Below are 14,232 nucleotides of genomic sequence, written 5' to 3'. Positions count from 1 at the left end.
CACAACCATCCTAGATGTTTCTTACTAGGCATGCCGGTTCGGTAGTCTAGTTCGGTTTAAATTCGACCAAAGTCTAGCCGAATTGAATCGAAAAAAGTTTGGTTTGTTATTCGGTTCTGTTTAAAATTTTTACAAAAACTATCAGTTTTTTATTTAGATTATATTCAGATTAAAAATTTGGTTAAATTCGGACAATTTTAGTTAATTTGATTTTCAATTCAAAATTTCGATAACAATACTTTTTGAAAAATCAAACTAACCGATTAGTAAACCAAAAACCGAAAGTTTTTAATAAACCTGTCGAATTGAACTCGAACCGTAGCCGAACGAACAAAATTTGCAGAAATTTTCAGTTTGGTTTGGCGAGTTCGGTTCAAAACCACAGACCTATTTCTTATTAGCAAAGAAGATGTTTCATCCACAGAACCTTATTCACCATGTTGTTTGTCTCCAATGTAATACAATCACTAAACCAAACAAGGGAGTGATAAAAAATGTGCTTTTATTTGAGATGGGAAACACAAATGCTTTTCAAGTTTACTGGTCTCATATCATTACAGTACTGTGTCTTCAACCAACAGAATCTTAATACCATTTCTCGCCTGTCCCCAACATAATACATTAACACAACAACACACTAATTTGGGAACTGGAACTTTAGAGTTTACTGGTCGGCTTGGCCCTGGACCTCTTCTCCACAACCCGAGAGAGTTCCTTGACAGCTTCTTTGGGAAGATGACGAGGTCTGCTAAGCCACTGTCCATTATCTACCACCATTGTCAGTCCATTCACATACTTCCCTGTTAACCAAAATCAGCCAAATCTTTCATCATCTAACCAATTTATATACTGTTTCAAAAGTAAAAGACTATGATTTAAACTCAACATACCGGAATCACAGCTGAGGTAGAGTGCAGCCATGGCGATATCCCACTTCTCACCAAGTTTGTAGAGAGGTATATAATCTCCTGCTTTGTTCTCAATCTCGTCTGGTCCAAGTTTACTCATTCCAGGTGTACCTCCAATAGGGCCTGGCGCAATCCCGTTCACTCTAATCTCATAGTCAGTTCCCCACTCCAATGCCAAGTTCCTTGTCGCAGCATCAACTGCAGCCTATTTCAAAAAAAAAAAACATTTGTTACATTTTGATTGTTTCTTCCCAAACTTAGTTCCTGAAGACTAATGAATCACCTTGGCTGCAGAGACATGGATTTGGTACCAAGAAGCAGTGTAGTGCAGAGTAGCACTAATGTTGAGAATCGAACCACCACCGCTTGATGCGTCTCTACCAGGTCCTCCTTTCTTAAGATACTTGAGTGCTTCACGGCACATGTTGAATGTTCCTACAGCATCAATATCCAAAACTACAAAACAGCAACACACCAAAAAGATGTTTCCTTTAGCCATAGACAAGACTCAAAGTGAACAGAAGGGTGGATGAGAGTTCACCTGTTCGGAACCCATTGGTGGACAAATCCTCAGCTGCGGCAAGGAAGTTTCCAGCGGCGGCGTTGACGAGAATATCAACCTTACCGAAATGGTTAAAAGTTGATTCAACGACTCTTCTCGCATCCTCTGGCTTACGAACATCACCTTCAAACCCAACAGCCTAAGAGACACATGCAAACAGAGAGAGAGAGAGAGAGAGTGAATTAACTAAACAAGCAATCGAAAAAGAAACAAACTTTCGAGGAGTTACCGGAATCCCGAGAGATCGGAGATCAGAGACGGCGGCGTCGAGGACTTGTTTGCGGCGACCCATGATGGCGATGGAAGCTCCATGTTTGCCGAACTGAGAGGAGATCTCGAAACCGATGCCGGATCCGCCGCCGGTGATGAGAGCAACCTTGCCTTTGAGTACATCGGGCTTGAAAGGAGAGTCCATGATCACGGTTCAAGAGTCACGACACGTAAAAGCTAAGAAGAAGAAGAAGAAAAGAAGAATACAAAATGATAAGGCAAAAGACCACTCGTGTTTCGTTTCGCTTCTAGTCACATCCATCACCTGTCACAGTCATGGGCATATTTATTGGAATTGAATAACTGAACCGTACCCAACCGAATAGCCGAAACCAAACCAAGTTGCATGAATCTTATATTTCTAAAACCGAAAAATTAAAATCAAACTTGAACTGATATCCGAATTTTTAAAATACAGATAATATACCTAAAAGTATCAATTATATTTGGTATCTAAATCTTAATATCCTAAAAATATTATTTATAAACCAAATTACCCAAAATTTTAAACTATCAAAATAGTTTTTTATCTTAAATATTTAAAAGTATCCGAATTATCTGATATGTAACTTGAAAACCTAATTATCTAACGTTTTTATTGTTGTTATCCAAAATTATCTAAGAACTTAGAAGCAAGCTGGTTCTTAATTTTTTAGATATTAGCTGGTTCTTAACTTTACTACTTAACCCAAGCTAAAAATTAAAATAACTAAATCAAAACTAAACCAAATTTTATAATTAACTGAATGATTCCTAAATTTTTAATATTTTTGTAGTATACATTAATAAGTCGCTTTTCTCTAAGACTTAAAACATGTATTTTTTTATAATTTGTAAAAAATTACATAGTCTAGGTTCGAACCTCAATAGGCTATAGTGCTTCCACACATATGTTTGATTTATTAACTCCTCATTTTTAGTAAAAAATAAAATAGTATAATCTTTCTATTAACAATGATTTTCTACTATAATAACAACAATTTTACAGCCAGATAGTACTAATGTATATCATATACAATCAACTAAATCCACTAAGTATTATTATCACATCCACATCATATGGTAAAAAATCCTAAATATTTTACAAAGGAATTAATCAAAAATAATTTATAATCAACTAAATCCGCCAAGTATTATTATCACATCCACATCTTATAGTAAAAAATCCTAAATATTTTTCAAATGAATTAACTAAACATAATTTATAATCAACTAAATCCGCTAAGTGTTATTATCACATCCACATCATACCGTAAAAAATCCTAAATATTTTACAAGAAACTAATTAAAAAATAATAACTTTAAGGAAAAGAGGGCTACGAGACCCAACAACCCTTCCTTCATCTATCTATCTGCGCCGCGCGCTATCTCTCCTCCTCTCTCCATTTTCTTTTTTCGTTGTCGATCTCAAATCACATCACGTATTGAAGTGAAGAGATTTTGATAGAGAAAAAAAAAGAAGAAAAAAAAAACAAATCGTTCCTCCCGTTATCTCCGAGAAACTTTTCTTTTTAACCTAGATTAGTCGGTAATATCAGCTGTAAATTCCAAGATGCGGAACCGTTTTTAACTGTGATGTTCCTAGTGACGAGCCTTTTAGTTACCGCTGATGTAGAAACCCTAATTTGTAATCCTCTCTGCAGTCACTAGTCACCGTCTTCTCCCTTTCTTGGTACGATTCGGTTAAAGAGGCGCTAGTAATGGCGTCTAGAGGTGGAAAGTCGATACCCGATTCAGCAATGTCGTCCAAAGGCTCCAAATCTCGACCTGATAGCGACTCCAAACCTAAGCGACACAAGGTTAGCTAGATTCTTACTCTGAGCTTATCTCGATCTCCAAGAAACGCATTTATATTGATTGTGGCTTTTTGTTTGTTTGTTTCAGACGCTGGAAGCTCCTAAAGAGCCGCGACGACCTAAGACTCACTGGGACCATGTTATAGAGGAGATGATTTGGCTCTCAAAGGTAACGGAAGGGTAGCATTAGTATGCATGCATGCTGTTTCTTTGCTAAATGAGTGATCTTTTGTTAGGATTTTGAGTCTGAGAGGAAGTGGAAGCTAGCTCAGGCAAAGAAAGTTGCTTTGAGGGCCAGCAAAGGCATGGTAGATCAAGCTTCTAGGGAAGAAAGGAAGCTTAAGGTTCTCTGCCCTCTTCCTCTCTGTTTACTCTACTTACACACACACTCCAGCATTAGTTTTTTTTTTAAAGTGAGAGTATTGTTTCTTACAGGAAGAAGAACAGAGACTGAGGAAAGTAGCCCTTAATATCTCTAAAGACGTTAAAAAGTTTTGGATCAAAGTTGAGAAACTGGTAATTCTTTCTTCTCTCCCTGCTCTTGAAACTTAAGGTTTTGCGTAACTTTTGAGTATCTGAACTTGTTCTTCTGTGTGGACTGCCAATTTTACAGGTGCTTTACAAGCATCAGCTAGTACGGAATGAGAAAAAGAAGAAGGCTATGGACAAGCAACTTGAGTTTCTGTTAGGCCAGACTGAGAGGTTACTATGAAACTTTTCTTACACATTTTTTCTTTTTGTAATTGTGAATAAAGACTGAGTTTAGTCTGTTGGTTTATGTTAGGTACTCAACTATGTTGGCAGAAAATTTAGTGGAGCCTTATAAACATGGCCACAACGAATCTCCAAAACCTATTCTGGCTATCGAATCAAAAAGTGATGAGGAAAGGGCAGAAGAGACACCTTCGGAGTTGAATGCTTGTGAGCACCACATTACTCAACTCTGCATCTTTTTACTGTAAGCAAGTGAGCTGTATTCTAACAAATCTCATGACATTGTAGCTGCAGGTCTTGAATCAGAAACTCTTGATGTCGATGAGGATTATGATATCAATCCCGAGGATGCGTCAGTGAGTTTCAGTTTATAAATTTTAAATAACTATATATTACCACTTATTGGCAGTTAGTGTGTGTCATAGTTTGAATCGACCTGCACCTTATAGAAAAGATGGATAAAAATTTGTTTTTGCTCTATTTATTAATTATAAGAGATTTAGCAAACGTTAACAAATGGAATCGTTTTGTTTTGTCATGACACCACCCTGTTGAGAATTATATGATTTTATTTATTAGTTATGTATGTCTGATCATTTAAAGAGTAATATGTTCAATATCTAATTTCAAACCCATAATTACACTTAGGAAGATGATGAAGATACTATTGAGGAGGATGAAAAGCACTTCACCAAACAGGAAAGGCAAGAAGAGTTGGAAGCTTTGCAAAATGAAGTGGATTTACCAGTTGAGGAGCTACTCAGACGTTATACTTCTGGTAGAGGTTGGTATAACTGAACACTCTTTATTAATTTGTTTTCCCCGCATTTTGTCATATTTTACTATGATTGCACAAGCTCTATCCTCAATGAGTCTCAACTCTTTGAATTGTATCCTCAGTTAGCGGAGAAACCAGCCCAGAAAGAGATGAAAATGAAGCTAATCTGGCATCAGTAGGTGAAGATGATATAGAGGGTGAGCGGTATTAAGTTCTTATAATGTATTTGAAGCAATGAAACTGCTCTTTGACTTCCTTACCATTTGACGTGCAGGTGACAAAAACAATCTTACAGCTTCTGAAGAAACTGAAGGGAGCCCAAGTGTTCGTCGTTCTGTAAGTTGTATGTCTTTTTAAAATCCTAGTATCTGCTTTGCAATCAAAATTGTGGCTCAAATGTAATATATATCGTTTATTTGTAGAATGATAGCTTTGATCATTTAGCAGTATCCGAGACCCATACACCTGATCACAAGCCAGGCCCAAAAACTGCCTCTGTGAAGTCCGGAAAGGAAGATCAGACCTATGATTTCAACGATGAACAGGTAACTCGAATCTGATTTCCTTTGTGTATCCTTTCTCATGAGTCTCTGATTCTGACTGCAAAAATGCTGAATTTTCTGTTTCTCTGTTATTTGCCATCATGTGCAGGAGGATGTTGATTTTGTTGCTGCCACTGGTGAGGAAAAGGTCAGTCTTTATCAGATGCCTGAGACTGTTATTTCGGGACTTTACTCTTGTAACTTTATTTTCTTAGCCTTGTCGAAGGTTTTTTTTTTGAACGACCATATGGTTTCGAAACTTCAAATTGTATTTTCTCTTGTGGTGCAGGATGATGAGACGACACTGTCCGTTGAAGAGGAACTGGCAAAAGCAGATAGTGTGGACCCTGAGGACGAGGTAACAAGCATATATTGATTATTCTGTTTTCTTGTAATATGAAAACGTTGTTAGCTGGGGAGTTTACAAACAGAAACTTGTCTTTGTACTACAGATTGCTCTGCTACAGAAGGAGAGTGAAATGTCTATTGAAGAATTGCTTGCAAGGTATAAGGAGGTATGCTATTACGTCTCCTGTGTGCTTCAGTTCAGCGGCTTTTGTTCGTTTTTTCTGTAACTCAATTTCCCTGTTATAGGATTTCGGTGGCAAGGATTTATCTGAAGATGATTCGTCAGATATCAGGCAGCAAGCTGATTCAGATGACGAAAATGTTGAATCAGCCGAATGTAAGCCAGCTTTACAGCCTTGCTCAGAAAAAGATGAAGGCACATCCAATGAAATAAAAGAAGATGATGCTAAAGATAGTAGTGACAAAATTGCTGATGCAGCAGCAGCAGCAAGATCTGCACAGCCAACTGGATTTACATACTCTACAACAAAAGTTAGAACGAAATTGCCGTTTCTTCTCAAGCATTCTTTACGTGAGTACCAACACATTGGCTTAGACTGGCTTGTCACGATGTATGAGAAAAGGTTGAATGGGATTTTAGCTGATGAAATGGGTCTTGGAAAGACGATCATGACCATCGCTCTTCTCGCACATCTTGCTTGTGATAAGGGGATATGGGGTCCCCATCTGATCGTGGTTCCAACAAGTGTGATGCTTAATTGGGAAACTGAGTTTCTTAAATGGTGTCCTGCATTCAAAATCCTCACCTACTTTGGGAGTGCAAAGGAGCGAAAACTCAAGAGACAAGGATGGATGAAGCTGAACTCCTTTCATGTATGCATAACAACCTATAGGCTAGTTATCCAGGACAGTAAAATGTTCAAGCGCAAGAAGTGGAAGTACTTGATTCTTGACGAAGCCCATTTAATTAAGAACTGGAAGTCTCAGAGATGGCAAACTCTGTTAAACTTCAATTCTAAACGCAGAATTTTGTTGACTGGTACACCGCTACAGAATGATCTTATGGAATTGTGGTCACTGATGCATTTTCTGATGCCACATGTCTTTCAGTCTCACCAGGAGTTCAAAGATTGGTTCTGTAACCCGATAGCAGGGATGGTGGAGGGCCAAGATAAAATCAACAGAGAAGTTATTGATCGCTTGCATAATGTCCTCCGTCCTTTCCTTCTACGACGCCTTAAAAGAGATGTAGAAAAACAACTTCCTCAGAAGCATGAGCATGTTATTTTCTGCAGATTGTCTAAGAGGCAGCGCAACTTGTATGAGGACTTCATAGCAAGCACAGAAACACAGGCTACGCTTAACAGCGGAAGCTTTTTTGGGATGATAAGTATCATAATGCAACTGCGGAAAGTTTGTAATCATCCTGATCTCTTTGAGGGGCGGCCTATTGTAAGCTCTTTTGATATGCCTGGCATTGATGTGCAGTTGAGTTCGAGAATCTGCTCTCTGCTTTTGAAAAGTCCATTTTCCAGAGTCGATCTTGAAGATCTGGGATTCGTATTCACCCATCATGATTTTTCTATGACTGCTTGGGAAGGGGATGAGATCAAGGCTATTTCAACGCCCTCCGATTTGATCAAGCAGCGGGTGGACTTGAAGGATAATCCAGAAGAAGTTCCTCTGAGTTTAGTAAACCGCAAAAATCTGCAAGGGACAAGTATTTTTGAAGAAATTCGTAAGGCCGTCTTTGAGGAAAGGGTTAAAGAATCGAAGGATCGGGCAGCAGCCATTGCATGGTGGAATTCTTTGAGATGCCGGAGAAAGCCTACTTACTCTACATCTTTAAGAACTCTTCTAACCATTAAGGGTCCTCTTGATGATATACGCCATCTCAAAGCTAATCGTCCATCTTACATGTACTCCTCAATGCTCGCTGACATAGTTCTTTCACCGATCGAGCGTTTTCAGAAGGTAATTGAGCTAGTCGAAGCTTTCACGTTTGCGATTCCTGCTGCAAGAGTGCCTTCACCTGCTTGCTGGTGCAGCAAAAGTGACTCTCCTATTTTTCTTAGTCCATCGTACAAGGAGAAAGTTACAGATCTATTGTCACCTCTTCTGTCTCCGATTAGACCTGCGATTGTTAGGAGACAAGTATATTTTCCAGATAGGCGGCTGATACAGTTTGACTGTGGTAAACTGCAGGAGCTTGCTATGCTACTGAGAAAATTAAAATTTGGGGGTCACAGAGCGTTGATATTCACGCAAATGACCAAGATGCTTGACATCTTGGAGGCTTTCATTAGTTTATACGGTTATACCTACATGCGTCTTGACGGTTCTACTCCACCAGAAGAGAGGCAGACATTAATGCAGCGGTTTAACACAAATCCCAAGATTTTTCTCTTCATCTTGTCAACCCGAAGTGGGGGTGTAGGCATAAACCTTGTTGGTGCAGACACAGTAATCTTCTATGACAGTGACTGGAATCCCGCAATGGATCAACAAGCTCAAGATCGCTGCCACAGGATTGGTCAGACACGGGAAGTGCATATTTATCGGTTAATAAGTGAGAGCACCATTGAAGAGAATATCTTGAAGAAGGCAAACCAGAAGCGTGCGCTTGATAACCTAGTTATTCAGAATGGTGAATATAACACCGAGTTTTTCAAGAAGCTCGACCCAATGGAATTGTTCTCTGGGCATAAAACTCTGACTAGGAAGGATGAAGAAGAAAAGAGCAAGAATTGTGAGGCGGAGCTCTCTCTGTCAAACGCAGATGTCGAGGCTGCTTTAAAACATGCAGAAGATGAAGCAGATTATATGGCTCTCAAAAGAGTAGAAGAAGAAGAAGCTGTGGAGAATCAAGAGTTTACAGAAGAACCTATAGAGAGACCAGAAGACGATGAGCTAGTAAATGAGGATGACATTAAGTCTGATGAGCCTGCTGATCAAGGTGTAGCTGCAGCTGGTTCGGCTAAAGAAGAAGTTTCATTGGTACCTATTGATAACAGGGATGAGAGAGATGACATCATTACTTTAAGCCAAGAAGAAGATAATGATGTACCAGATGATGTCAAGCAAATGGCTGCAGCAGCCGCTGCTGCTGGACAAGCTATCTCATCTTTTGAGAACCAGCTGCGTCCTATTGATAGATATGCGATTAGATTTTTAGAGGTTTGGGACCCCATCATTGTTGAGGCTGCTATTGAAAATGAAGCGGGATTTGAAGAGAAAGAATGGGAACTTGACCACATTGAGAAGTACAAGGAGGAAATGGAAGCTGAAATTGATGATGGTGAAGAGCCTCTTGTTTATGAGAGTAAGTATATTTTTTTCTTATTCCATGCAATTATTTAACTCCTATTCCTAGTGTATCTGTATAATGTTAATACATAGGCTGATTCTTATCTCACATGTGATGTTAATGCTATTTTCAGAATGGGACGCTGATTTTGCAACAGAGGCATACAGGCAGCAAGTTGAAGTTTTAACTCAGCACCAGGTAAAGATTAACTAATGCATCGTAGTGGCGTTCTGCATTTCAGCTTGCTCACGTTGTTACGTATTATTGTAGTTGATGGAAGATCTAGAAAATGAAGCTAGAGAGAGGGAGGCTGCAGAAGAGGCTGAAAGGCGTTTGGCACTGTAAGACACTTTTGAACCAACACAGTTTATTGTCAATATGATTATCTAGGAAATATTATTGGAAATTATATGTCAGCAATAATAGACAAGAACTTAATTCGAGTTATTGGTTCAAACCATTTTTTCCTCAGGAACGAAAGTGCCCATGTACTTAAACCTAAGAAGAAGAAAAAGGTGAAGAAAGCCAAATATAAATCCCTGAAAAAAGGATCACTCGGGTCCGAGTCAAAACAAGCAAAGACAGTGGTGAAAGTTGAAGCTTCGAGTGATGAAGACAATGAAGAATGCGGATATGTGAGTAGCAGTGACTCAGACATGGTCTCACCACGTTTGCAGAAACGTATGAAAGGCAAGAAAAGAGAATTAGTCTTCGACAGTGATGAAGAGAAGAACTCGAAGAAGAAAGCAAAGAAGCATAAGAAGTCTCTTTCACATTCAGATATCAAATGCAAGACTCCGCATGATGAGCTGGTTCCATCAAAGCCGTCTGACAGTATGGCTGTTGATAATGAACTGAAACCCGCAAACAGGGGTAAAACCCTAGGGAAAAAATTCATCATTTCTATGCCAATAAAGCGTGTTCTTATGATCAAGCCAGAGAAATTGAAGAAAGGAAATCTCTGGTCTAGAGACTGTGTTCCCTCGCCTGATTCTTGGTTGCCTCAGGAAGATGCTGTATTGTGTGCTATGGTTCATGAATATGGGTCTAACTGGAGTTTAGTTAGCGAGACTCTTTACGGAATGACTGCTGGTGGAGCTTACAGAGGAAGGCATCGCCATCCTGCATATTGTTGTGAGAGATATAGGGAGCTTATGCAGCGACATGTTTTGTCTGCTTCCGACAGTGTAGTGAACGAAAAGAACCTCAACGCTGGTTCTGGGAAGGCTCTCCTTAAAGTAACTGAGGTAAGGTTGACTATGCCATAGCGTTAGAAATTGATATAAGACAGACAGATTAGCTAACTCACCAGTGTGCATCAAAGTATTATGAATTAGGGATATTCTGAAATTCGTATTGTAAACGAGGTCTTGTTAATCTGCTCAGGAAGATTGTTGTAGTGGAAAGGAGGTGATTTTCACTAATATTCTAATTTTGGTGCAGGAAAATATGCGGGCACTTCTAAATATTGCAGCTGAGCAGCCAGATACGGAGATGCTCCTTCAAAAACACTTTACTTGCTTGCTGTCTTCAATTTGGAGGACGTCAACACGCTCTACAAACAATCAAAAGCTCTCCTTAAATAGTCCCATATTCAATAGACAGGTTATGGGTTCTGCGAATCACGCTCAAGAATTAGCGAGAAAACCTTTTCAGGGGATGAAGATCACCAGCTTAAGTAGCAAGTTGGTAGAATCCGCTCTCCAGGACTCGAGCACGAGTCAGCCAGTCGATACTGCTTCTCGTTCTAGATTACAGGAGGATCAACCTATCAATAAAGTGGGATTAGACCTAACCTTGGAGTTCCCACGTGGCAATGATGATTCCTCGACTCATTTCCCACCCATCATAAAGCTAACTATTGATGGATCAGATTCATTCAATTATGTGAATGACCCTCCAGGGGAAGATAAGCTCAAAGTATCTCGGATTGCTGCAGAGGACCGTTACAGGTTTGTAACTCTATCCATGCCAAAAACTCTCTATAAGTCTTAAGAGTAGTAGTGGTCACTAAAGTATCGGTGGTCTTGTTTGTAGGAATGCTGCAAATGCGTGTATTGAAGATTCATTTGGATGGGCTTCAAACACGTTCCCCGCATATGATCCAAAGTCGAGAAGTGGAGTGAAAGCACCGTCTCTGGGGAAGCACAAGCTATCCGCCTCAGACACACCCAAGTCCTCAAAGAGCAAACAGCGAAAACTCTCAGCAGCAGAACAATCGGAAGTGGCATGGGTGAGGCGAAATGATCCTAACCTCAAGTTCGATTTTACACCTGCGGATAGGGAAGAGGAGGAAGAGGATAAGGAGGTTTCAGAAGAGATAGAGATGATAGGTTGTCCACATTGGTATGATCCCTTGTTAACCTCAGGCCTTGATGATTGCTCATTAGCGTCTGAACCCTCAGGAATAGAGTAGTAAAGGCTTTTGTAAAAGTAAAAACTGCATGCAGACAAAAAAAATGCTGATGATTGTGGATGACCCAGCTTTGTAGGTTTTTTTTTTCGTTTCCAGAGATCATCAAAATATTGAATCTCAAATAGGATTTTATTCTACCTCTGCTTCTGACTTGTATACATTCTAGTTTCCCAAACGTGAGCGTTTTGTATACACTATGATTTGAACATGGTATCTGTCTATTCAAAAACAAAAATATGACATGGTAGATGACTACATTGTGTTAAACGCATCTTAGAGACAGAAGCCCATCTCACAGTTCATAATATCATTCTTTTATGTAATCTTCAACATAATCGCTTCTAATCAATCATGAGGCCAGTCGCTTCTGAAGTACATAATCCCATGCATACTTGAAATGAGCCTGCCCACGCGTCTTCCTGAACAAATAGGAGGCGTGGGTCAACGAATGACATTTTTATTATAAGCTCTGTCATTTCAGTACGTAGTTGCGCTTACCGTTGAAAGATGCTTGATGAATAGTCATGAAGAAAAAAATCGGTTTCACACCTGGACATCATAATGAATATGTTCATGAGAAGAATTTAAGAAAAAAATATAAACTTTCAAATAGTTATTTTTTCTCTTTTGATAACTCAAAAGTAGATCCCAAACTAATCTCTTTAAGGACTTTTATATAGTGTTTTTTAATTAAAACGGGATTTTTAAGAGAAATATTTATTCTGCTTAATCTGCATGATTTGCAATTATTCAGCTTGATTTGTATTTATGTTTGATCTGCATTTTTTTATCTTCGTCATTTATTTTAAGCTAAAAACAGAAAAAACATTTCTATTGTTCGATATGACCACAATGATCTTCCAAAACTAATGATTAATGTTTCCATCAAACAACTAAATGATTTTTTTTTAACTATATGAAACTAAAGATATGTATATGGAAGTGGAGCGGCATACGTGAGTCGATGATTTTGACTATATTAATTAAACATCTACGTACGTGTTAAATCTAACATCACTATGTACGTTGATGTAAATGTTTATACACCGACCGACCGACTTTTAAAAAAAATTCTGGTTACCTTGACTAGTTGGATCAGTCGAGCCGAGTTTTGTGTATATATATAAAACGTATTAATTGGCAATAAATAGAACAAAACAAAAGAAACATACAATTAATGATTGACTGCGGGTGGCTGCTTTATGTAACGTGCATGTGATGCAACATGGGAAATCATATAAATGGACGAAATTTCAAACTCTATTATTACCCTTCCTCAGATTGGTCACGCAACCAATAATTAGTAGTTTTAATTAAACTATGAAAGACTATATTGATACATATTATCATTGAGAATCCATAGATGCGGGACAGTTAAACTTCCACATGTAGTTCACTCGGGTCGTATAAAAGCATATATACACATGTGCTGGGTCTTTTATATTGATGTATGGTTGATTAACATACAACGAAGGTTACCTGAAAAGGTCATAAGAATGATGTGTGTGTATACACGCGAATGATATGCTTCAAATGCAAACAAAGTTAGATGATATATTTACATTTATTGTAGATTATAATATTTGCTTTTGTAGCGAGCTCATCGATTTACCATGTCTAGCTGGTGACGGCTCAAAAAAATCTCCAATACGATAAAATCATTGTTAATCACAGTATATGCAGATCTAACAAGAATAGTATTCAGCTCTTCTACGAACTTCCTGGGATTCTTTAGTTTTATAATTATAACAAGTTGGTGTTTTATATGGTTTTTGTGGCATAGGCTATTGAACTAGACATCAAATTTCAGATTTAATGTGTTTGGATCTGAGAGGATGGAAATCATATGCATCCCACATGACTTTGTATAATTTTCTCGGTAGTTCAATTATATATTTTCAGTATTTACCATTTAGAGCATCTTCAATGTATGTTTCTATATTTTCTTCTAAAATAGATATCTTTATTATAGAGGTGGATTTGCTCCAATGTATGCTTCTATAATAGAGTTCCTCTATTTTAGAGGAAAATATAGAGGAATCCTACTTTTTACCTCTATATTTAGAGATGAAAATAGCAAATCTCTATATTTTCCCGTATAACTAGAAGAACTCTATTATAGAGACATACATTGGAGCAAATCCACCTCTATAATAAAGTTTCTCTATTTTAGAGAAAAATATAGAGATAAAAATAGAGGTGGGTTGGAGATGGTCTTACTATAAGCATTTTGACACTATACCGTACTTATAAAATACGGAAATATAAAAAGAAGACGATAACTAAAAGTAAAAGTAACAGAAAATTAATTAAGACTCGGAGAAATATTTTGTTACAAGAGTCTCCATCTCTATCACCCAAGCATGAAATTTCAAAGAAGCAAGATTTTCGTTTTGTCTCTCAACTACTCTCACTCACTCGTTTATTTGTGTTCAGTTGAAAAAGGATAAAAAACGTAGATACAAAATTTGTAAACCATCGGTTTGATGGTATCCGGAACCAAATTAGCTTTGAAAATTCACTAAAAAGCAGAGTACAGCTCAATCTTGGAACTCATTATACAACATGAGAGATAAAATGAAACTCACAAAAATCAATTGAAGAGCTGGTTAAACAAGAAAAAGTTTGAT

At 38.1% G+C, this 14,232-nt stretch overlaps 2 protein-coding genes across 6 annotated transcripts; one reads left to right on the top strand and one right to left on the bottom strand.

The window, feature by feature from the left end:
- Positions 1–481: 481 nt before the first annotated feature.
- LOC103870224 (peroxisomal 2,4-dienoyl-CoA reductase) lies at positions 482–2,006 on the bottom strand. The gene is made up of 5 exons (XM_009148336.3): positions 1,700–2,006; positions 1,450–1,609; positions 1,192–1,364; positions 891–1,113; positions 482–800 (listed from the first exon to the last, which is right to left on the bottom strand). Exons 1-5 carry the CDS (start codon positions 1,883–1,885, stop codon positions 658–660), a joined length of 885 nt encoding a protein of 294 aa, XP_009146584.1. The 5' UTR covers positions 1,886–2,006; the 3' UTR covers positions 482–657.
- A 1,045-nt stretch (positions 2,007–3,051) lies between these two features.
- Positions 3,052–11,815, top strand: LOC103870222 (protein PHOTOPERIOD-INDEPENDENT EARLY FLOWERING 1). Of its 5 annotated transcripts, none has more exons than XM_009148334.3 (20): positions 3,052–3,539; positions 3,625–3,705; positions 3,773–3,880; positions 3,972–4,052; positions 4,150–4,238; positions 4,321–4,457; positions 4,545–4,606; positions 4,899–5,034; positions 5,151–5,225; positions 5,303–5,364; positions 5,451–5,573; positions 5,680–5,718; positions 5,860–5,928; positions 6,023–6,085; positions 6,165–9,201; positions 9,320–9,384; positions 9,457–9,527; positions 9,659–10,433; positions 10,630–11,138; positions 11,224–11,815. In XM_009148334.3, the coding sequence occupies exons 1-20, from the start codon at positions 3,441–3,443 to the stop codon at positions 11,600–11,602; spliced, it is 6,060 nt and encodes a 2,019-aa protein (XP_009146582.2). In that variant the 5' UTR covers positions 3,052–3,440; the 3' UTR covers positions 11,603–11,815. The 5 variants fall into 5 exon arrangements, with proteins under 5 accessions (XP_009146582.2, XP_033148173.1, XP_033148172.1 ...); XM_033292282.1 differs by having other exon boundaries at positions 4,545–4,612; XM_033292281.1 differs by having other exon boundaries at positions 4,539–4,612.
- The last annotated feature ends 2,417 nt before the right edge of the window (positions 11,816–14,232 follow it).

This window comes from Brassica rapa, chromosome A05 (assembly GCF_000309985.2).
Source record: "Brassica rapa cultivar Chiifu-401-42 chromosome A05, CAAS_Brap_v3.01, whole genome shotgun sequence".
Taxonomy (NCBI): Eukaryota; Viridiplantae; Streptophyta; class Magnoliopsida; order Brassicales; family Brassicaceae; genus Brassica; species Brassica rapa.
This window is presented reverse-complemented; position numbering and strand designations above follow the sequence as displayed.